Here is a 24,092-nt window from a genome sequence, read left to right on the forward strand (position 1 = left end):
GATTCTGGGGTTACCAGCCATGTGTTTGGGGGGGTTGTTTTTGTTTTTAACTGGTTGGTCTAAAATCAGATAGTAGTGGGTGATTCCAATAAAAATGGAATTGAATCGCGTTTCTATGTAACCAATAGCCTTATATATGATAAGGTGGGTGGGAGATGTGGTGGGTGGAGGGGAAAGAACAAAATATTTCTAGTCTGAGTAGAGATTAAATGACAAGAAGACTGGAGTTGCCATCTACTGGAGTGTACAAAGAATGACAACTGACATGTATAAAAATCCTATCGTGAAATAATTAGTCAAAATAAGACCAAGTATTGCCACACAATTATCAAAAAAATAAAAAAATAAATAAAGGGTTATTATTCTTCAATGACAATTTTTCAGCAATTCAGAAAATACATGAGGAGGCTGTACTAAAACCATCATATTTGCTTAACTTTTTTATCCATGTCTTATAAAAGATTATTCTTAGTACTTCATAGCAGCACATGCCTATTCCCCTATTCAAGCTTCACTAACATAAAAACACCAGAAGCTGTAATGAAAGCAGTGATCCACTCTTCAAATATGAATACCTAATCATTGTTATCTTTTGTTGTTATTTTTCACCATTATTCTTTGACCTACAATAAGAGAACTTTATGAAATATCGTTAGCTAATGAAACATCTAAAGACAAATCAGCATTTTTTTTTACATTTGTGTTACTATTAAACACAGTTACTCAATATTCATCTGTGCAATTGTAATCATATGCCAAAAAAAGCTGTTCACTTCTTTATTCAAATAAGATCTATAGCAGAAATGATGTTTCTCAGATGACGCCTCTAACAGAGGGCAGAACACACAAAAGCTCTTCAATAAAAACACTTCCATAAACCACTAATATACCAAATCATTCCCAAGACAAAACAGATCTTTCCCACGTAGATCAGAACACCTGTAATCACCAGTTCAGTAAGGAACGCAAGAAGTACAGAACAAGTGCTACAGTTCACATGCTGGCTGTCTCTGAATTTCTGGTTAGCATATCTAAAAGAGGCACAAATGCTGCAGGGGAAATTACACCAAACTAGCAGGAGGCATGATGTCCGTTACAGCTACAACCTAGCAATTCAATGTATTCAAAGGGACAGACTCTAACAATCGGCAAGAGCACTGACACACTGCATCGCACCTCTCAAGAAAAAGACCATGGCTGTAAGACACTTGCATTTCTTGGAATTTTTTTAACAAGTTAATTTTTTCTTTAGCATTTAGTGAACACATTCATTAGTCTGTTATTAAATCCTTTATATTAAGTGACTGGACTGAAGTCTCTGACGTGAACTTTGTGATTATGATTAATGGAGCTCATACACAAAGGATTATTTCTCTGTAAAACGTCAAATTGTATAATCACTGGAATTAATCCCAAAGGGCCATAGAAAATGTTCTGAATAGTTCCAAGTCACATTTTTATCACATTTTTCCTTTGACTGGGAGGTGATCTTTAATTGAAGCTTTAAGTCAAGCAAGTACTGCAAGCAAGTCATCAGACATGATGAAAAATGATGTATTTCTCCAACAGAGCCTAAAAGTAACCAATTTATTTTTTACCCCAGTTTGTAGGCAAAATGGCAAAAGCTGATCAATAAAGAACAGGGTTTTTTAAAGGGATACTGTCAATTTCTTTCATTCACCAAGTTTGGAACCAATCCGACAATTGACATCACTGGCAGTTTTGTCAGAATAAGGACTGAGTAAAAGATGGTAGGATTTGGCTTTTGGGATTTTATGCTAAATGCACAAATAGTGGAAAGGTTACTTGTCCATCTGTCTGGTCTGGTGCATAGAAACCAAAGAAGTATGAATACCCAAAAAAGTCTGTAATCGGCCCAGCAGCCCATTCTCATGTTCCAACAAGAGAGGAGGTCACCAGTACAGAGGCTGCACTTGAGAAGCAATAGTGGCAGAGCTGAATTAGATAGAATCCCACCCCGGTTCCAAACTAGCATTCCCTCTCCTATTTTTTAATTTGTACTCAAAGGATCTGACCTCAGCGGGCTGTGACCTGCACACTGACAATCACAGGATTCACTCATAGCAGATGAACATGTAATAAAATATGATTATACAGGAACGGCATCATATAAATTGGCCACCTCCAAAATGAGGTACTTTCACAGATACTTCAGAAGCAAAAGCAAATATCAGCAACAGACCAGACAATAAATACCTCAGATAAAAGTAAGGAGAACCCAGAATGAAAAATGTGCACACTAATTCCAATTCTTCCTCAGCTACATAAAAGCTAGACATAGGGCAAGTTGAGATGGTTCGGATTTGGACTCAAACCAACAAGAATATGGAAACTGCACACCTTCTAAGTTTCCCCTGCTGAGCTACGACTCCCATACTGACACAGTGTTGTCCTTTCCCCTTCAAATAATTATTGTCCTTCTTCAAGGTTACAAGGGTAATAACAACAACAACAAACAGCAAAAGAAAAATGTAAATCCCAGTAATAACACCCAAAGCTACATATAAAATTATATTGTAAACCAGCCTTAATGTTATAAAACCATACCAAAAAAAAAAAAAAAAAGTCAAAAGAAAACTCCAAATGTTGAGAACTGAGCTTGTTTCAGGTACGTATCCAAAAGTCTGCCTGCTTATTGAATCCTGCAGGGGTCTTCACCAGGACCCACGGACCACCATCCTTATGCAACAAACCCTGTTACAGATCTTCCATTTGACAAACCCTAATTACCTTTCCTGGAGTTATTTTCTTGGGGGCAGAAATGGCCTTCTAACTCTCTCTGGTATTTTTGAAAGATGACATCTTTAACATGTTTTGGTAGCATATCTCCTCCAATGCTCAATAAGCCTGTGAGAACAAGTGAACATGGCTTCAGTTGACCTACCTCAGCACACAGGCTAGGCTCAGCTAATATAACAATCTGAAGAAATACCATGTGGCAAATCTTTCCATACGGCATGAAACAAATTTCATGGGCAACTTCAAATAACTTTATGCTGGCCCCAAAAATGTTTGCATGAAGCATCCCAGTTTTGTGTATTATTATTATTTGTCTTGAACCACAGCACAAAGGCCTCAGTCAGAATTGGGGCCCAATTATAATATATAGAGATATACTTATTGCATAGAACTGGAAGGGACCCTGAAAGGTCATTGAGTCCCACCTTCACTAGCAGGACCAAGTACTGATTTTGCCCCAGATTCCTAAGTGGCCCCCTCAAGAATTAAACTTATAACCCTGGGTCTAGCAGGCCAATGCTCAAACCACTGAGCTATCCCTCCCCCAATTATGCTAGGCACTGTATCAAAACAGAAACAAAGGAAACAGTACATGTCCTGAAGAGACTACAATCTACAAAAAGACAAGACATATGAAGAGGGGGAGGACAGGCATATGACATACACAAAGAATGAGCAGGATGATGGGGCATGCATGATTACTTTTATAATTTTTTTTTAAACTATCCTCAAATGCTCCTTCACTAAGCCATTGTTATTATATATAAACTGTACCCGTCTGCCATTCTAGCTATACTTCTGTCCTCAGATGGCATATTCCCAATGACAAATTGGTTTCCTTAATCACTTTTTGTCCTTTATTTTCCTACTGCCCAGGTGGATCCCATCCCCAATTTAGGGCCTTGGAAAGAGGGTGGGGTTTGTAGCCAATCTGAAGAATCTCTCATGAATTGGCAATTAAGCAGCATAGACTATGATATGAGCTGCTGAAGTATCATGCTGGGAATCTCCTGGGAGTTGTTTCTCTGTCCCCACTGTCCTGAGCCCACGTGGCTAGGAGAAGAGGAGCTGCTTGGGGCAATGTACAGTGGGAGATGGATCCCCGGTCACTGGGTCTGGAGTGGCAGATACACACTACAAACTCAAAAAGGGGCACATATCAAGTGTTTCTAGTTTCACACCAATTATTTCCCACATACCTAGGATTTACTATTGTCATAGGATCACATTATTTGGAACTTCACTGACATACTCGTGTAAAATGATTATTATTTTTCCACAGTGTGTAGTCACACTCAGATATAACATGCAGAATGCATTTATACACATAAAGACATTGTTCATAGGCAACAATCTCTAAATAATGTTAAAAGATCTACAATACATTTTGAGCTATTGGGCATTTCACAGATTCTGACCACTGATTTTGATTCAGAAGCTCTAACTAATACAAGCTTGGCTCCGTACCAAATCTGAAAAAGAAATCAAGCACTCTCTTGCCAGATTATAAATATTTGCACTACAAAAAGAGTACAAAGTGAGCCAAGTGTTCTTTAAAAATGGTTCTTTAGAATTCTTAACAGACACAAAAAGGCCCAATGTCCTGAAAAAAACAGGTTTTCCCTTGTGTCACTTTCCTTTAGGCTACGTCTACACTTACCGGAGAGTCCGGCGGCAGGCAATCGATGTTCTGGGATCGATTTATCGCGTCTGGTTTAGACGCGATAAATTGATCCCGGATCGATCCCGGAAGTGCTCGCCATCGACGCCAGTACTCCAGCTCGGCGAGAGGAGTATGCGGCATCGACGGGGGAGCCTGCCTGCCGCGTCTGGACCCGCGGTAAGTTCGGACTAAGGTACTTCGAATTCAGCTACGTTATTAACGTAGCTGAATTTGCGTACCTTAGTCCGAAGTGGGGGCTTAGTGGGGACCAGGCCTTAGAGAGGACAGTGCATTTTTACTATGAAGCCTTGCACTAATTTGCACAAAATATGGAATGGGTCCTAATAAACTCTATGATATTCATCCTATAGCAGAGATTACCAAAATTAAAGACTCAGACTTGCATCAGTGAGTAGAAACACTCACTAGTTAGGAACGCTAAGTATATTAGATGCCCCTGAGACCAAGGTCAACTTCTCAAGTGACTTTGCATCTGTTTATAGAATTCACTATACGTTTCAAATCATTTGTTTCAAGACAATTAGGATCAAAGCTTTTTACTGATCACTATCATGTCTTTTTTTGCAAGGTCCTTAGCATAGGAATGTGAAAACACAAAAAAAATTTGAAGAGGCATGATCCAAAGCTTCGCATTGACTTTAAATTAGGCTGTTAAAGAACAAAGATAGCTTTATTTAAAATACAATATATATATATATATATATATATATATATATATATATATATATATCCCTACACACACTAAATTGTTCAGTAATGCCTATTAATTATTGTCAATAATTTAAAGAAAGGTCAGATTGTACACTTGTCAGGACAGGGACCATCTTTGTGTTATGTGTTTTTACAGTGCCCAACACCATGGGATCTTGGTCCGTGACTGGTATTTCTAGACATTGTAGCAATATAAATTATAGCAATACTTCAGCTTCTCTAGGTTTACCACCATTATCAGAATTAATCCCTATTTGATATGATGATCAGTATTTATATTTTTGTATTTTATATTTTTCCTACTATATATGATAAGATGTAAACTTCCTATAATCTTCCAGTGAAATGGATTACATGGAAAAAAATGATTTCAAAAGGAGGTCTATATTCTGATAATGGTAATTTTGTAAATTTCCTCCTTTCAGCCTCTGTATATTGTCAGAGCAGAAGGATGGTAGCATAAAAATATTGCCCTTCTAAACAGCCAAAATATGCAAAAAGGCACAGATATCTGGGCATGATTTAGTCTGCCAAAGATCTGTTTGTATGTTTTCTGTTGGGGTTGTGAGATATTGATCATCATCTATCCCAATGACTATCTAGGCCAGTCTGTATTGTTTAGAGACTGTAGGATTTCTAGGAGTTCAGAGAACATTTCAGACTATAAAACATTCCAATAAAATTATCTGGAAACATATTGCTTAACTGTAATGCCTTACTCACTCACTTGCAATAATACCTGTTCTGACTGAAGAAAGCACAACTAGAGACTTTATTCCAAGTCTGGTTTGTTCGTTGGCTCAAGTAGAAAAACCTTGCACCAACCTAGCCTATTTATGCTAATGTTCTCAGTGCCAAAACATCGGATGCCTTGAAATTAATTTAGTCTCAAATTCCTTAACTAATGGGGGCAGTGCATACTCCATAGCAATGGTATAGTGGGAACTATACTATATTCCCACAGAAGGTTATGAGAAAACAAATATCAACACTGGGTGGGATTTGTTTTTGTTTTTGTTTTGATTTTCTGATTGTTCATGAGAAATATATTTGGAAAGGAGCAAAAGAAGTGACTTGAGAAGGACTGTTTTCCTAATACTATGGAGAACAGATTTGTGCCTAATGCACTGTGAAGATTTTCCAAGAACAGTTTATCCATTTGTAAAATGATTCCCCGGTAAGGCTGCCAGGAACAGCTTTTAATTTTCCCCCAAGCTTCTGAAAACTTATTTAAGAACTTTCTTTCTATGAATTCCTGCACCTTACTAGTCTGAGTAGTGTTTTTTGGCAGAGAGGCTTTGTCTTCACTGCAAAAAAGGTGAGTTTTTGACATCAAGACAGCTATCTCAATGTAAAATCCCAGTTGAGACAAGGCACAGGTATTTTTTCCTTTAAGCTAGCTAGTCAAATTTAAACCCCTGGTGGGAGGGTAAAGGGTTGATTTTGACTTGCTACTTCAAGGTAAAAATTACCTGTGCCTTGTCTCAACAAGGATTTTACATTGCAATCACTATGTCAAATTAGCTATCTCAATGTAGAAATGTGTCTCTTTCCAATGAAACATAACCTTAGGTTTTCTCTATGCCGGGAAAATGAATTGGGTTACAAGATTTATCAATTAACACACTTCAATTAATATGTTTTAAAGACTATTTAGTATGTAGTATCGGCAAAGACAGTTATATTTTGAAATGTGTTACCTAGTCATGACTAACAGTAAGTGGAAACGATGACCCTGGGGTATGTCTAGGCTGGTGTGTGGTCCCATTTTAACACCAGTTCACTGGAAATCAATTAACTCTAGTTAAGTAACACCTCCAGAAATGCTTTAGAAGGTCTTGGAATAAATGTTTGTGGTGTGTCTAGATTAGCATTTCTGAAGGTGTTAGTTAACTAGATTTAACTGAAATGCAGTTAACTCCAGTTACAACAAGAGCAAAATTCTAGTCTAGACGTACATGAACTAGGAGTTGTTTACAACCAGCTTAATTGTTTGTAGCACAATTATCTGTGCCTAACTATGTGCTATGTGGTCTTTAACAATGTGTGTATTCATTAAAACTTGTTAGTTAACACAACTCATTTTTCTCAGTGTAGACAAAAGTTGACTTCAGGACGTTCACAACCAACATGATTGGTTACAGATTTCCGTTGTGCAGCCAGATAGCCATGCTGCAATTTCACAGATACTCAGGGAGAGAGTCGGTAACTCTTTAGCTTATGGGAATTTTACACTAGTAATAAGTGGACACGAGAGACATTGTCTCACTGTTGATATATTTTCTTTTAAAGATACACTGACAATTTTGCCTGACTCCATAACTGACTTTACAGAGGTTCACATGGGTAACTGTTATGGCTGGTGATGGCAACCAAGTATCTGCATGAAGAGATAAAAGTGTATTTATCACATTGTCAAAATAAATAGGCTGATTTACATAAGAATATCTATTTCTTAAAGATCGTAACACATCCAATGTGTCTATTCTGTACTGATAGTAAGGCAGCAGAGATAGCTATCTTTTACTTATTACTTCAACACCTTGAATGGCCAGAGTCATTTTGATTCAAAAAACTTGTATATTGCAATGTTTGTGTGGCCACTAAAAATACCATTTTACATAGCTCATCCACTCCTTATCAACTGATATTCTGAATCCTATTTGGGAGAGACAGTGAGCCAAATGCCAGGAGTGTCCAAGATGTAAATATCAGAGCAATAACAGATTTAATTTGCTACCCTTGAAGTCATGTCTTTTCTTTTCCTTTCCTTTTCTTTCTTTAAATGTTTCCTTTATAAAAATGCCACAGTTCACTGCACTTGAAAATTAAAGACTACAGTGTAAAGATCAAGGTTTGAGTTTGTCCATTCCTAGCCACAAAGGGAAATTAAAATCACCAATCAAATTCCTATTCCTTATTACACTGATAGAAATAACTTAGAAAATACCAAAAGCAAGAAGTACATTTTTGGTATTCTTGGTGCATGGCACAAAAACAAGATTATACACTCTGCTTAATGGGATCTTGCACATTTTTGAGTTTACATATTTGATTGTTAATAAAATAAAGAGTATACATACACTTAGAGATTATGAGCCAAATTCTGCATTTATTTACACTGGTGGAACTCTACTGAAGTCATAGATTCGTATTTTTCAAGTCTAGAAGGGACCACTGTGATCATCTAGTCTGATTTCCCTGTATAACACAGGGCATAAATCAGTATAGTGAAGTACAGATTTGTACCTAATAAATGTTTGGGCATAAATGATAATTATAGCATACAATACCAGAAATTAATAAATATGAAGTATGATTGAAACTAGTTAATGTGCTAACTTGTTAAATGTACAAATAACATTAATATGAAGACGATATCAAATGGAAGGAGACTAAACAAATTAAAGAAAGATGACTTTACCACTTACTTTGACATTGTGAACAATTTTGCGAATCATTGCACTGGAATACCAGCAAATTTCATTTGTGTGATGATTTCAATATGTAGTTTGAGGGGTGAAAACATTATCTACTATCAGCTAAACTTTTTCTAAAGCTGTATATTTATCTTCTGCAACCTACTTTGCATTGATTTAATCAGTCTCCTTTAAATACATATATACTTAATTTATACTTCTGAAAACAACTTATAATAGCTGCATTTTATGCAACTAATTTAAGTCTTTTAATTTATACAAATTTGCCATAGGGTTTTAAACTGTAGAAAATGTGTAAACTTAACAAGTTGGCAGTGATAACAGCTTTGACAGAGGAAATTAAGTCATCTGAAGAACAATTAGGTTGAAAGCAGATTTCTGTTTTTATTGCAGTAAAAGGTACATTTAAAAATATTTAGCCACTCTCTGATAGACAAGTTTACCAAAGACATTGTAGAACCAAGACACATTCACCCACTTTTATTTTTGTTCGAACCCATATTCCATGCTTCTTGGATTTAGTCAACCCATTGCTTCAATGGCTGTAGCTAGAATGACCTGGTTTCTTTGTACAAAAGCCTTTTAGAGATAGGGGCACATTCTCCCTGCAACAGAGCTTTGCTCAGTGCACCCTAATTCTGGCTCCCTAATTCTAAGAGCCAGCCTTCACTTTGACACTACTTACATCAGCTGCAGTAAGATCTAATTTATGCCACTGGCATCGGATCCTTAATAGATCCTATGCCCATGCAAGATGGGTGGATTGGAGCAGAGCAGCACCTTTCCCCCAAAATCTCTCTTCCTCCTACACCAGTGGAGAAGGGGCCAGATTTAGAAAATTAATGTCCAGTAGAGTGCTCACCAATGCCAGAAGAATTTTTTTTCTGATGATTTGCAGATGCCTATGGCTCCTTTATGCCATTTAAGGGGTTGGTATCATCATTATAAATATAGGACCTGCCAACCTCTCTTGAAGGGATAAGGGAATTCTGTGAAGTTCCCTTTGCAGAGTTGCCCCTGACCTGTTCAGTGGCAGAGAGTGTTAAGCTCCTCATGGGATTCCAGTCCTAAAACATTGCGGGTTTTGTGCAGTCTCCATACAGGCCCAATGCTTCAGCCTCTGCTACTGACTTTATCAAATACTCAGAACTGGAATCCTGAATATGCCCTGGCATGGACATGAATTTACAGCCTCCCTTTCCTTGTCTGCTTCCCTTAGTCTCTCCCCATCAGGGCCGGCGCAACCCATTAGGCGACCTAGGCGGTTGCCTAGGGCGCTGCGATTTGGGGGGCGGCGACCGCGGCGGTATTTCCGCGGCGGGACCTTCTGCCGCCTGTGTGGGGGGGGGGCATTTCGGGGCACTGCGGAAAAGCTGGCGGCGCTCCTGCTCCCCATGTTCTTTCATCACTTTCCCCAATGTTTTTGTGTACTGGGAAAGAGAAGCCAATATGCACTGCTACTACTGGACAGGAACAGGCTGTAGTTGCCACTGCAGGACTTCCTGAGCTGTGAATAAGGAACACGAGTGGGAGGAGGAACACGGTCAATTTTCCATCCATGCGAGAAGTCTAAATGCTACAAAAGTTTCAGATTTTGGTATGTGCCCAACCACTCTTATTGGAAAATAATGGATATGTACAGTAGAAGGGCATAAATACATTGAATTAGGAGGATAAAGAATTCTTGATTCCCAGTTCTGAGACTGCAATCCAAGAATTTTAACCTATTTTCAAAGGATGTTTTGAACAAATATGTTTGAAATTATTCTCTCACATATTCATGTTTGAATTCCTGAAAATATTTTTGGCATTAAGTTTTCTGTGACTTCCCTTGGAAGAGAACTTCTGCTGTATCAAATTACTGTGTTCCTTGAGCTGTACCAGCACATGCTCAAAGCAGCCAATCATAATCAAATACATTTAGTGAACCAGAATCTTGTATTGATTTATCAAAAACCTGAAAAATTGTTTTGGTCAATATTGTAGCCAAACTCAAAGCTAATCTAACTTTACACACCCACCTAATAATCAATGGTGACTTAAATAAGAGAACAGCACTTTCTTTTGCATGAAATGTGTTTTCATGTCAAACTTCCTTAAAGGGACACACTGAACCCCAAGTTGTCAGTTCCAATAGCATTTGTCAGCAGATTCATTTCTGATGGTATTTCATAATGGAAAAGGATGGCCAATATCTCCCTGACAATAGTACTGCATATTTCTCGGTCTAAATATTACAGAGATAGCTTATCAACAGTGGTCTTATCTATACATAATGATGAATGAAAATTAGTATGCAATGATTTGTTGGTCCATGGAACAAAGGGCAGCACAATTGGGAAAACGTAATCTAATCGGGTTCCAAATCCCCTCTCTCCCCACCACACACACACTAAAGGGACAACCTGCATGTTGATCTCATTCAGAAAGCACAGCATTCTTTATGCTGCATGAATAATAGTTCTGTGTGCCGTAGCATACACTGCAAAAAAAAAAAAAAAAAGCGCCATTAGGAAAAGCATATGCTGACCACATTAAAAATATGCAGGATGGTAAAAGACCAAATGTAATTAAAACGTCTGAGTCCAGACATTAGAATTTGCAGAGCTCTTAGTGCCTTTCTGTGAGAAAGATCGCACAGAATTCCCAAACATGCACTGGTGAGAGGGTATCCGAATAAAAATATTCCCAACAAATGACTATAAAATTCAAACGTTTGTCTTGGGGGAAAAAAAAAATAGAAAAAAAATCCAAAAATCACATTTTATATACTCATTCTCAAAACAAGAAACAAATCCCCCCCCCCATCTAATCCCTATGTGCCTTATGAATTCAGTCGAGTTTAAAAGAAAGGGGTGGGGGGAAGAAAGAAAAAAAATCTAATTCTATAGCTTCCTACTTAGAAATGCCGGGCTCCTGCTGATGATTTTTGTGTGTGTGTGTTTGAGAAATGGAGAGATAGGCTTAAAGTATTTTCCATTTCATCAAAGAACATATATTACTTTACTGGCTCACTAAAATGTTGGTTTTATGCCCACCCCTTTTCAATCTGCCCATGTCTGAGATGCACAGTGCAGGCGTACAATCATGAGCAGCTTACGACACTCAGTGAGCACTAGGTGCCTCTGCATGCTTTAGCAACATACTGCTCAGCTGAAGGGAAGGGATTCTTGCTGTCTCTCTCTCTGCTCTAAGCATCACCTAACAAGCAAAGCGAACAAAGAATGGGAAATAAAGCTATCCTTAGCCGGTCAGTGAGTGAATTGTAATCTGTCTCTGTGGAGTAAAGGTTGTGCCGGTCAATGGTCGTTTCAAATGATGGACATTAAAGAGATTGTCAAATCCTGTGGAGTCGTTAGTAAAGAGTTTGGAGTTTTTTTCACAACGTCACAGTATTAACTGCAGAGAAAAGGACACAGAGAGAGAGAAAGAGAAGATCAAGCTCATGCACATAGTTCTGAAACTTGCAGGTCCTAGAAGTCAGCTAAAAAGCTAGCTGGACATCCCTTTAGCTCTTTGAGCAGAAGCAAAATAAGACATTGTGAGCCTGCCAGCTTTGCACAAAATTGAAAGGGACTGAATTTGTAGCACAGAGGGGTCTTTTTTAGTTCTGCATATAATTAGTCCAAACACAAAGGAAGCAACTGAATGGAGGTTGTCACTCTCTGGAAAAGGGTGGGTAAGACACTTTTTAATTAAATTCTTTCATGAAGAAAGATTTTTTTTTCTTTGCTGCAGCATCTAACATGAACAAAATCAACATCCTTTTACCTGTGAATGTCTGTGAACTTTAATGCTGCACAGCTCCTGCATGCTGTAAAGTGAAATATTTGCCTCTGTGTCTTTTTTTTTTTTGCCCTGAAATAAAATATGATGTAGAATTTGAAAAGATTTCAATGGACATTCTCAAGCATATTTGGAAATATTCTTGCTAATGGATTTCCTTCTTATTGGTCTCTGTTTAAACTGGTTGCTGTGGAAGCCCCCAGGGTTGATATTGTGTACACTGGGTGTCTTTTTAAAAATGCTTCCAGCCGTGAATAGTGGGTGTCCACAGCTATGTCGGTGTGAGGGCAGGCTTTTGTACTGTGAGTCATTGAATCTTACAGAGATGCCTCGCAACCTGTCGGGCATGATGGGCTTGTCTCTGCGGTACAACAGCCTTTCAGAGCTGCATGATGGACAGTTCACAGGGTTAATGCAGCTCACGTGGCTCTATCTGGATCACAATCACATTTGCTCAGTGGAGGAGAATGCCTTTCAAAAATTGCGGAGAGTTAAAGAACTCACTCTGAGTTCCAACAAAATCACTCAACTGCCCAATACTACTTTCCGACCTATGCCAAACTTGCGTAGTGTGGATTTATCATATAATAACCTGCAGTCTTTGGAACCAGATCTGTTTCATGGGCTGAGAAAACTAACAACTTTGCACATGCGGTCAAACGCCATCAAGTTTGTGCCAGTGAGAATTTTTCAGGACTGTCGCAGCCTGAAGTTTCTAGACATAGGATACAATCAGTTGAAAAGCCTGGCTCGAAACTCGTTTGCAGGCTTGTTTAAACTCACTGAACTACACCTCGAGCACAATGATTTGGTGAAGGTGAATTTAGCCCATTTTCCAAGGCTCATTTCACTGCATTCTCTCTGCCTACGAAGGAATAAAGTCACTATTGTAGTCAATTCCTTGGACTGGATATGGAAATTGGAAAAAATGGATCTCTCTGGCAATGAGATTGAATACATTGAACCTCATGTTTTCGAAAGTGTACCTCACCTCCAATCACTGCAGCTGGATTCCAACCAGCTAACCTACATTGATCCAAGAATCCTCAACTCCTGGAAATCACTCACTAGCATCAGCCTTTCTGCAAACATCTGGGATTGCAGCCGTAACGTTTGCGCCTTGGCCTCCTGGCTAAGTAACTTTAAGGGTCGCTATGACAGCAATCTGCTCTGTGCCACCCCTGAATATGCACAGGGGGAGGATGTTTTAGATGCAGTGTATGCTTTTCACTTATGCGAAGATGCAGAAGACCCAACAAGTGTTAACATGCTATCAGCAGTAACAAACAACAGCGACCAAATGTTCACTTATAGCCCTGCCACAATAATATATGATGTGCAGGATACTGAAGGAGAAAGAACAACAAATGCCATAACCGTAACTATCCCCAATGAAAACACTGAGAATGCTGTTCAGATTCACAAGGTGGTGACAGGGACCATGGCACTGATTTTCTCTTTCCTCATAGTGGTTTTAGTGTTGTATGTCTCCTGGAAGTGTTTTCCAGCCAGCCTAAGGCAACTCAGACAGTGCTTTGTGACACAGCGCAGAAAGCAGAAGCAGAAACAAACCATGCATCAAATGGCTGCCATGTCAGCCCAGGAGTATTACGTTGATTACAAACCCAACCACATTGAAGGAGCCCTGGTGATCATTAATGAATATGGATCTTGTTCCTGTCACCAGCAGCCAGCAAGGGAATGTGAGGTGTGATTTTCTGTGGGAATTTAAACAGTGTGCAACCAAATAACAATGGGCAGACAGTTGGATGGGGGTTTACTGTGCTTTTCTGATGATTTCTGATGCACTTCTTTGCTGAAATTGTAAGAGGATCTGTCTAAAAGACTTGATATGTTAGCTTTATTGTGTCTTAAAATCTTCAGGACAGTCAGTCCTAACATTTCATATGATAATATTCCCTTTGAAGATCTGACAATATTCAGGAATCCAAGAGTGTAAAAAGGTACCAATTATTGATTGATTTTTTTTTTGTAAACTACAAAAATGTTTAAAATAAAAAAAAATAGCATTTACAGTTTTTACAGACTGGTGTATACTACATGAATTGTTACCTGTATGCAAAATACAACAGTTTAACCTCTTTTCTCTTCACATACAAGTGTTGAAATGAAAATCTAGCAGTGAGGAAGCCACATAAAATTGAAAAATTAAAATTTAGCAGATGGCTTCACAGTGTAATTATTACACATCCACATACACCATGTTACCGAAAATAAAAAAAAGCATGGCATAGCAAATATATTTTTGTTAATATGCTACCTGTAACAGTATATCACTAAAAGAAGGAGCTGAGTCATCTTGGAAAGGCTAAAGTTCTAACTGTCACTAGGGAATATTTCTGAAGATTTTTCAAGATAGCTGACTTCTAAGTTGTACTAAGAGCCACAAAGATGCAGCATATCCCATCAGTACATTCTGTATCGGAATTAATCACATTGCAAAGTCTGATTTAAAAAACAAAAGCCAGCCTACAAAATGCTACTTCGTCTTTCCCTTTTTTAAAAAAAAACCAACATACCTTATTTTAAAGGGCTTATTTAAAATCTACTAGCATGTCCCCCTTTCATGCTCTTATGCCGTATGCTAAAAGTGGAGAAACCACTGATCTGTGCAATGTAGAGTAATGATGAAAGGACTAAGGAGGCAGCAATCCAATTTTCAGAAGTGAAAGATCTGTGTGTTTCAAAAGTAGAACCTTGGGTGTAACACTGCAGGCCCATTAGGCATAGGGTGATTAGAGCATACTTATGGTTACTATAGCTAACCACTATAAAACCCTGTCTTGGGAATGCCTAGCTTGCCAGTCACTTTAATCACAAGACATCCTTAACAGCCCACCCTTCTAAAAATATCTGCAGAGGTAGAAAGTATGATCCTACATTACTAAGTATTGACACAGGGATTGGTGATTATATCAACAGTGCTTTGTTAATACAGAGCCATGCAGCTGTTTCATTTTATTGCCCTTCTTTAAATGCTTGCTTTTCCTGTATTTTGGATTTTTCTCTCCAATATGTGACCAACCTACTGATTGCTTTTCTGAACCACTCCACACATGTCAATGAAAATGAGGGTGTTGCAATTTTATATCATCAGGCAATGCATCTTTTCAAACCTTCTTCATACAGCATACCATTCTAATAAAATGTGACAGATAAAGGATTTTGTAAAATGTATACACTTTGTACTTATTTCTTCATGCCAGGGCTAGCAACAATGGAAGAAAGTGCCACAAAATTGACATTTTTAATGTTAACTTAGATGTACAATTTTTTTAAAAAATGCCTATAACACTAAGACGGGTTTATAAAATACAGATCACGAAAGGATCAAACCAAGGGTTTTTTTTTTCTGCATAGACCCTTAGTAGGCAATAATGTTTAATTATATAAAAAGGAATATTTTATAAATTATTTCTAAATGTCAAATGAGCACATCCTTTGAAGAGCCAAAGCTTATTCTTCATCTGTTTAGCAACTTTCACTCTGATTTATATTAATTAAATATGAGGTATTCCTGCACAGTAATCAGATTATTTTATATAGTAAAACTACAATATCATAAATGAAAGCCAAGATAATCCACATCGGTAGAGGATCTTTTTTTTTTTTTTTCATTATTGCAAATTTTAAAATCAAAAATTAATGATTTTGGTTTTAAGCCACTTACAATTTCCCTGCTGTCTTGAAATTTGCTCAGACTATTATAGCTAGGATGGTATTTAACCATGTAAGCAATAGTGCATTTCTCTTTATGTTCCACTTCAAATCTGCAAGGGTCTAATCCTTCAGCCACTGAAGTCAATGGCAAAACTCCCATTGACTTCACTGGAAGAAGATAAGGCCCTAAATGAGCAGTGATGGAACCAACAGCAAGACAGCCCCTTGTTTGATTCAGTGTCTGCTGAGTTTTTTAAGACAAAATACCTTCACAATGCTAATTTAGGGCCATATTTTCCAGTCTTTGCTCATGAAAACCTCCACTGAGTGCAAATGGGGGTTTTGCCTGAGGCAGGTCTGCAGAATTTGGCTCTCTAACTTTAATTACAAGCACTATGGTATGCCCCTCAAATCAAAATGTAACATTAATGTCATCTTGCAAACTGATTGGTTTAAGTTGGTTTGACAGAAAGCTTCCAAGACCACCCCAAGACAGTTAAAGTTCTACATATGTGAAAAACATTGAACTGCATTTATTTCTTCAGTAACTCCTGTTGCTATAAGAAACAGTGCTGGTGTATTCATTTTTCCTCAGAGTTCATGTACATATAAGATGTCTTGGTGCATGTAAACCTGCTGCAAGACTGATGCAAACATACCAGCTTTCTTCATATTTTTAGCATACGGGTGGGGTGTGTTTTACACGCAAGTCATTGCAAACATCTACAGATTATTCATGCTGTTTATCAGTGTTAGCGATTTCAAACTAGGTTTTGTGAGACTTGAACAATTCAGCCTTGGTGACTTATTCACCTCTGTGCTTCATGCATCTTGCATTGACACCTTAAGCAAACTAAAAGAGATAATCTGACTTTTAAAAGTGCAGTACTTTTCACAATGAGGGCTAATCTCATTACTTCCTCTTACCATTTCTCTAAAAGGAGAGTAGTTACCACCAATGACTTGCTCCCCATTGCTGATAGATGAACCCTCCACACATAGGATAACAGATATTCAACTTCAGAGATGATATTTTTCAAATAATCACAAACAATCTTTTTTCTAATCAGATGAGTGACAGCCACAACATCACAAGACAAACTTCTGCTTCTTCAGGACTCCAAAGGACACCTGTACATATCTCCTGGGGGTCCTGAGCAGTCACTGTGGCCCCTTGTCATTTAAATTAAGCTATGACTATAAACCACAATGATACTCTAAAGGCTGCCCAAATCTGTTCTGAAAGTTAATGTGAGAAATAAATGAATATTCCAAATGCAAAGGGGAAGCATTTATTGTGTTACAATCCAACTAATCAAAATGCAGTGATATCCATTCCACTTTCAGGCAGCTTACATGGGTATATTTGAACATCACTACCTTTGTAGTGTACGTGGAGCAATAGGAGAAAGCTCTTGCTGATTATTCCTTTCAGATTTGATATTCAACTAACTATCCACAGAAATGTCAGTGTTTCTGTTTTGATCCCCTTATCAGAGATTTATAGTATGGCTACACAAATATGCTTCTGGGTGAAATGTGACACAGTTTCTCGCCCAAGAGTTTCTAGGGGAAGGTCAGAGGGTAAAACTATTTTAAATACATCCCCTTATTATGTTCCACTAGAAAGAAAATCTCCCTTTTTTAACTAGGCAATTAGCTCAAGCTGTTCCTTTCAGTATTTTCACACACAAGACAAGGCAAGGAAACTATCTTTCATGAGGATTGTTAATACTCAGTCAGTGTTATGGATCCCTAATAGACAATCTTTTGCTACTAACATCAATACGCAGTCACAGTGTACCCAATAACGGTTCTGAAGGAAATGTTAGTGTGTATGCTCTGAATACATATGAGGGATGATTTATGTCCCTTCCCGGCTTTTTCTTTTACTTTCTGAACTACAGATAAAAATGACATGAAATTACAAAATCAATGCTAATGTATCATATTCTGTATCTGGCCTGAATATATAAATACAAAGAAATTCTAAGTTAAAGCTGTAGACTCCATCCTTTAGACTCCTCGTGCTTAAGTACTGCCGGTGCTTAAGTGCACCAGTGGATGATCTTACATGCCATATGTACAGCAATATCTAGGTATTCTATAGTGGGCTAAGGATGAAACCTTAGATGAAGCTCTTAATCTCCTTGCTTGTGTATATCAAAGAAAGATCATATACCTGAACGTATTTTGTGTAGTTTAACATACATGGTATGTTTTTATGGTCAGGGTACTGAGTAACTCTTTAAATGCCTATATTTAATCATCTTCTTCTGCTCTGATTAAAAAGCCCAGCATTTGCTTTTTTCAGACATACTAAATTTGTTTCCTTTTGTGTTTTGTTCTACTGTGGTAGCAAAAGAACATTCTGAATAAAAAGCCCAGTTACATCAGACAGCTTTCAGAAAGGCAAATGGGAAGCAGCATTTAATTAGCAAGCTTATTACTACTGCTAAAATGTATTCAAATTAAAGAAAAGAGGAAGGAAATGAGGACAAGGAGGCAAAAGACAAGGGGAAAAGACTTAATTGAAGAGGACTAAACCAGGTTTAAAAAAAAAGATGATAAATCAAAAGAACCGGCAAAGATAAAGAAAAAAAAATCTAAGGCTGAGGTGGGTATAGAAATATATCGCTTTACAGAATGAGCAAGCAAAGATGGAAGGGCTTGTGGAAAGGAGAGTACAATAAAAATATAGGTTTGCTGCATAAGAAAGACAAAAAGGAAGGATGGAGGAACATGAAGAAGGGAGAGAGAAGGATAGGTGACAAGGCAGACAAGATAAGTTAGCTTTTTCTATGTTACCTCCCATGTTGTAATTGTAGGAGGGTCATCCAAAGACATTCTAGAAGGATACTGTCACACACACACACACACACACACACACACACACACACACTTTAATTGGGAGGTGAATCTAAACAACAATGCACTCTTCCCTCTCCACAATTCTGGTAGTTGAATTCCAACATCATGTACCTCTTTCAGTTTTATCAGCAGCATTTCCTAGCTGTATTAGTAGCAACTCACTATGGACTTTCTAGAAAACTAGATATTTATACCAAAAGCAGTTTGCTTTCCTAACAAAAAGTGTCCATTTTCAGAGCTGAGCTTGAGCTCAATTGATTCTCTTAACCATACCCTGACTCAATCTCTCTCACACTCAGCTTTTGTAGCCACAGATATTACAACAAACAAATATCAGCCATTTTTCCCATGTACAATTTATCAGTATGCCACAAGGTTGCTCTTTAGGACCAGTCCAGTGTTAACAAGTTGAATGTCCAGTTACTTGAGGAAACATATACTTATCCTCAAAGCCTGAATTTGTCTGGTGGTCTGGAAAAATGCCAGAGACCTAAGGTTAACATTTCAGAGAAATACTGACACACACCAAACCCAGTCAGTTCGTAGAAACAACCATTCAGAGTATTTATTAGGTAAAAATCAAACAATCAAAACCATGGAAAGCATTACCCACATCCTTTGTTACAGCAGAGAAACTTGCTGAATGAACAGGGTTGAATGCAGTCTGCCTCTGAAGTTGTCTTAAAAAAAAAAAAAAAAAGGCCTGACTACACTAAATTAATGAAACAAAGCAACAAGACAGAAATTTATAATTGGGTGGGTGACTGTGAAGAACCCAGCTGAATGCTGAGGAGCACAGTAATTTTATTGCAATATGTCGGGTTTATAATGAACATATTTGGAGTGAAATCTGTATTTCTCTTCAAGACAGACATTTTATCATTATTATTAATTACTTATTATTATTAATAAGATGTCACTTGCTGGTACTCAGACACAATTATTTAGGATTTAAACCAATTGTTCTTCTTGTTCTCTAGTATCAGTCATCCCTAACAGTCTACTTTCAAGGCCAGGGAGGAAGAAGCTGTGGGAAATAATTAAATGTAGCCAACCAAAATGAAATGGACTCTGAGTTCAGAAATGTGCCAACTATTCACATGAAGGGAAAAGTAAAAAATGTACTTTACAAAAGCAATGTGTAAAACTTAGTGCTCCTCGGAGTGAAGAACTATTAGCAGTGGCCAAATATAAATAGAGTGAGCAGGTGCTAGGCAAACATCACACACAGCTCTACTAATAAACCTCAATTCTGATCCACACCAACTCTCCTGCACTGTTCAAGTCCACAGCAGGCACAGCTAGTAATGCCCAGGTAGGTGTTCGTTACTGTGGACAGTATGGGATTATGACCAATTCATTTCCATTTGTGACATTATCAAGAGCTGACTACAAGACTCCAAATGTGACAGGTTTGTATCAAATCCACTGTACCAGCTAGTCCTCATGCTTAATGCAGATGATTTTAAATTATGATTGGCTTATACGATTAGTGACTAAGCACATAGCCTCAGCAGACTTTCCTCTGTGTTCCTCTGAAGACATGCTGTTCCCTTTCCTACTAACAGCGAGCTGTAGCAGCAGAGTTTAATGACAGAAGACTTCAAATTGTTTTTTCAATAAAATCCGTAATAAGAAATATGCATGTGTGTATTTAACTGATAGAAAAGGGGGTTATCCAATTAAGGTATTCACTGCAGCCTATAACAAGACTCAACGGAATAGGACACCTCTGTGTTCTAATGGGTAGTAAAAGGTGCAGGCAAACAGCTCCCTAATAGATGTGGGACTCAAACTGGAAACTGTTTTATGAAGATCCTTTAAACACAGATTTTCTTTCCTGTTTGTATTAAGTCTGCTCCATTTTTATTCTCCTTATTTTTCAGTCCCTTCTCATCCCTGTCTTTCCACTCCCAGAATTTGTACATCAGCTGAAAAAGAATCTGAATCAAAAGAAAAATAAAATAAAATCTGAGAATCCAAAACTAAACTGCAAGAATAGTTCACAGTTATTGAATTCCAGTGGTTTTTATTCTTTTAGCAACTGCCAGCTCTTTGAAGCACGTCTGCTATCAATGGCTCGTGTTTGCAAGACTAGAGCTAAAGTGAGCTCTCTGGAGTAAACCTGAATCTGTGTCTGTAGTTCAATGCTTCTACTGACAGTTTGGCTTGCTAAGAGAGAGTGTGGTAAATATTAAAGAATGTTAATAAAAATGAGATAAAACATCTAGGGATTTTTTAAACCAAACTTGGCTCACTACTAAAGTTTATCTTGACAGAAAATTTACTTCTCTGATCCAGATCATTTCCCAAAGCAATTTTCCAACAGCAAACATAAATTTGTGGTTGCTGCTAAAAGGTTTTCAATCCCAATGCTAAAGAGGCCACTGAATGTCAAATGTTTACCTCAACTTCATGTAAATGTCATACTGTATTGGACACCATTACTTCACGTTAGCATAATCAGCTGCTCACTGCCATGACCTTAAACCTTAATGTGAGGCATTTTTGCTTTCCATATAAACAACTACAGAAAAAGATCATACCATCAGTTCATATATCTAGATAATATCTTGATTGTAATTAACTCATTACAGAATGATAACCTAATATGCTGCATACATTTTTACTACATGAATTTATGTCAATGGGCTAAGTAATTCCATAAGATTCACAGTACAGAGAGATCCAAATCAAAGTACCAATGAGGCTGGAAAACTGATGGTACTGACAGAAATGTGGTACAGGGCCTAGTACTACCAGAGATGAGGTGAAGGAAGATATTGCTTATATGTCCCTAAATGTGAGGCAACCATGGGGAGAGTAAATAGGCAGGGTGACAGGCAGTATACAGGATTGTACTCTATGGATAAAACAGCATGGGACAGAATGATCAAACTCCAGAAGTTAATGCTTGCTGAGACAGAATTAACTGCTAATAGTGTGTATATTAGACAGCAAATTTGAGGAAGTAAACTCACTGGAGGTAACTGGCAAAGTGAGGAATAGTCAGACACAGAAGTGATGGATGCCTACAATGGGGATGGCCCTCATCAACAGATTATGCTGGGTCATGACATCCACCCAAAGATACAATCAAAATACAAAACAACAAGTATATGCACCATATACAGGGGGAAACCAGAAGTCCACAAGATCTAATATAGACACTCCTGAGGACCTTCCTTTGCCCTGGTATTTTCATGCTTCTTTACCCTTGACTATACTATCACCATCTGTCACCCACATGGAACCTCCATGCCATTTGGCTTAAGTGTACAATGATGAAACCAGAACTTGCTTTCAGGGGCTAGCAAACGGGACTTTTGCGAGGGAGTTCTCCAGGCGAAGGGGGTGAGTTTGTTGTCTGTTAGTGGTTTGTTGTTGTGTGCTTGCTTGCCCTGTGCCTGCTTGATAGAAATGTATTGTGTGGTCTGTTCAGGGGGCTGTGTGCCGAGTCTAGGGGCCTGCCAGGCAAGGCTGAGATCTGCCTAAGGAGGCTCTAGCCTGTCATCCCTTTAGGATTACTTCACAAGAGGGGAAGGGCTAAATCAGAGAGAGCAGGGGTTTTAAAAAACAGCTCATAAGTGACCCGAGGAGATAGCAAACAGGAGCTGCAAACAGGGGAGTTTTTCAAGGGAGCATGAGCCAGATACACCTAATAAACATTCTCTAAACTTAGGCCAATAACACTGCCTTCTCGCTCAACACTCCCTCCTCCCACCCCCCACCCCAACAAACACAAAGAAACCCTGCAAGCGTAAAAAGAAAGGAGGCAAAAGTCTAGCAGCAGAGTGGGGGGGCTATTCAGTTTATTGCACTGAATGCAGCACGTATGATTACCTGCCTGGCAGGTGGCATATGTGTGTTTGGAGCAACCAGCGCATGGCACTCAGAGACCGAGTATGGGTTCTTGAGACCAGAGTGAGTGAACTACGGGAGACAGAGAGATACATAGATGATACTTTCTGAGACACAGTAGAGCAGTCCCATCCCCACTCTGATGTCCTCTGGGCTGTTGAGGAGGATGAAAGTCTCAAGGAACATCAAGCTGGAGCAGAAGGAAAGCGAAAATGATTAGGGGGCTGGGGCACATGACTTATGAGGATCGGCTGAGGGAACTGGGCTTGTCTGCAGAAGAGAAGAATGAGGGGGGTTTTGATAGCAGACTTCAACTACCTGAAGGGGGGTTCCAAAGAGGGGGGAGCTAGCCTGTTCTCAGTGGTGGCAGATGACAGAACAAGGAGCAATGGTCTCAAGTTGCAGTGGAGGAGGCTGGGTTGGATATTAGGAAAAACTATTTCACAAGGAGGGTGGTGAAGCACTGGAATGGGTTACCTAGGGAGGTGGTGCAATCTCCATCCTTAGAGGTTTTTAAGGCCCGGCTTCACAAAGCCCTGGCTGGGATGATTTAGTTGGGGGTGGTCCTGCTTTTAGCAGGGTATTGAACTAGATGACCTATCATCTCGCACTGAGGACCCGTCTCTGGGGGAATGGACCCTATTATTAGGAAGAGATAGGTAATAATAAAGGGGGATTCAATTATTAGAAATATAGATTGTTGGATTGGTGATGATCAGGAGAACCACATGAATTGCCTACTGGATGTGAAGGTTGAGGACATCTCGAGACATCTAGACAGGCTTATGTGCAGAGCTGGAGAGGAGTTGGTAGTCATGGACATATAGGAAACCAGTGCCATAGGAAAAGGTAGAAAAGATGTTCTGGAGGTCCAAATTAGGCTGCTAAATAGGAGATTAAACTCCAGGATCTCCACGATAGCATGGTGTTGCCAGGGGAGAAATCAAATCAGAATCTTAGATGTCTGTATACTAATGTGAGAAGTATGGGGAATAAATAGGAAGAACTAGAAATACTAGTTAATAAACACGACTATCACATAGTTGGCATCACAGGTGGGATAATACATATGACTGGAATATTGGTATAGAGGGGTACAGCTTGCTCAGGAAGGACAGGCAGGGAAAAAGGTGAAGAGGTGTTGCCTCATATATTAAAAATGTATACTGTAGGACTGAGCTTGACATGGAAATAGGAGACAGACTTGTTAAAAGTCTCTGGGTAAGAATGAAAAGGGTAAAAAACAAGGATGATGTCATGGTAGGGGTCTACTCCAGACCACCTAACCAGGAAGAAGA

The 24,092-nt window shown here is 38.6% G+C and overlaps 2 protein-coding genes across 7 annotated transcripts in view; one reads left to right on the plus strand and one right to left on the minus strand.

Annotated features, from left to right (window-relative positions):
- The window catches only part of CTNNA2 (catenin alpha 2), a 658,570-nt gene that overhangs the window by 200,135 nt on the left and 434,343 nt on the right, over positions 1-24,092 (minus strand). The gene's annotated exons all lie outside the window — the stretch shown is intronic.
- LRRTM1 (leucine rich repeat transmembrane neuronal 1) lies at positions 12,530-14,095 on the plus strand. Its single transcript, XM_065405688.1, has one exon. It carries the CDS (start codon positions 12,530-12,532, stop codon positions 14,093-14,095), a length of 1,566 nt encoding a protein of 521 aa, XP_065261760.1.

Source organism: Emys orbicularis, chromosome 5 (genome assembly GCF_028017835.1).
Source record: "Emys orbicularis isolate rEmyOrb1 chromosome 5, rEmyOrb1.hap1, whole genome shotgun sequence".
NCBI lineage: Eukaryota > Metazoa > Chordata > Testudines > Emydidae > Emys > Emys orbicularis.

What these genes read in the sequence shown, in the direction of transcription:
- LRRTM1 (XM_065405688.1), top strand. Translation starts at nt 12,530, where the DNA reads ATGGATTTCCTTCTTATTGGTCTCTGTTTAAACTGGTTGCTGTGGAAG.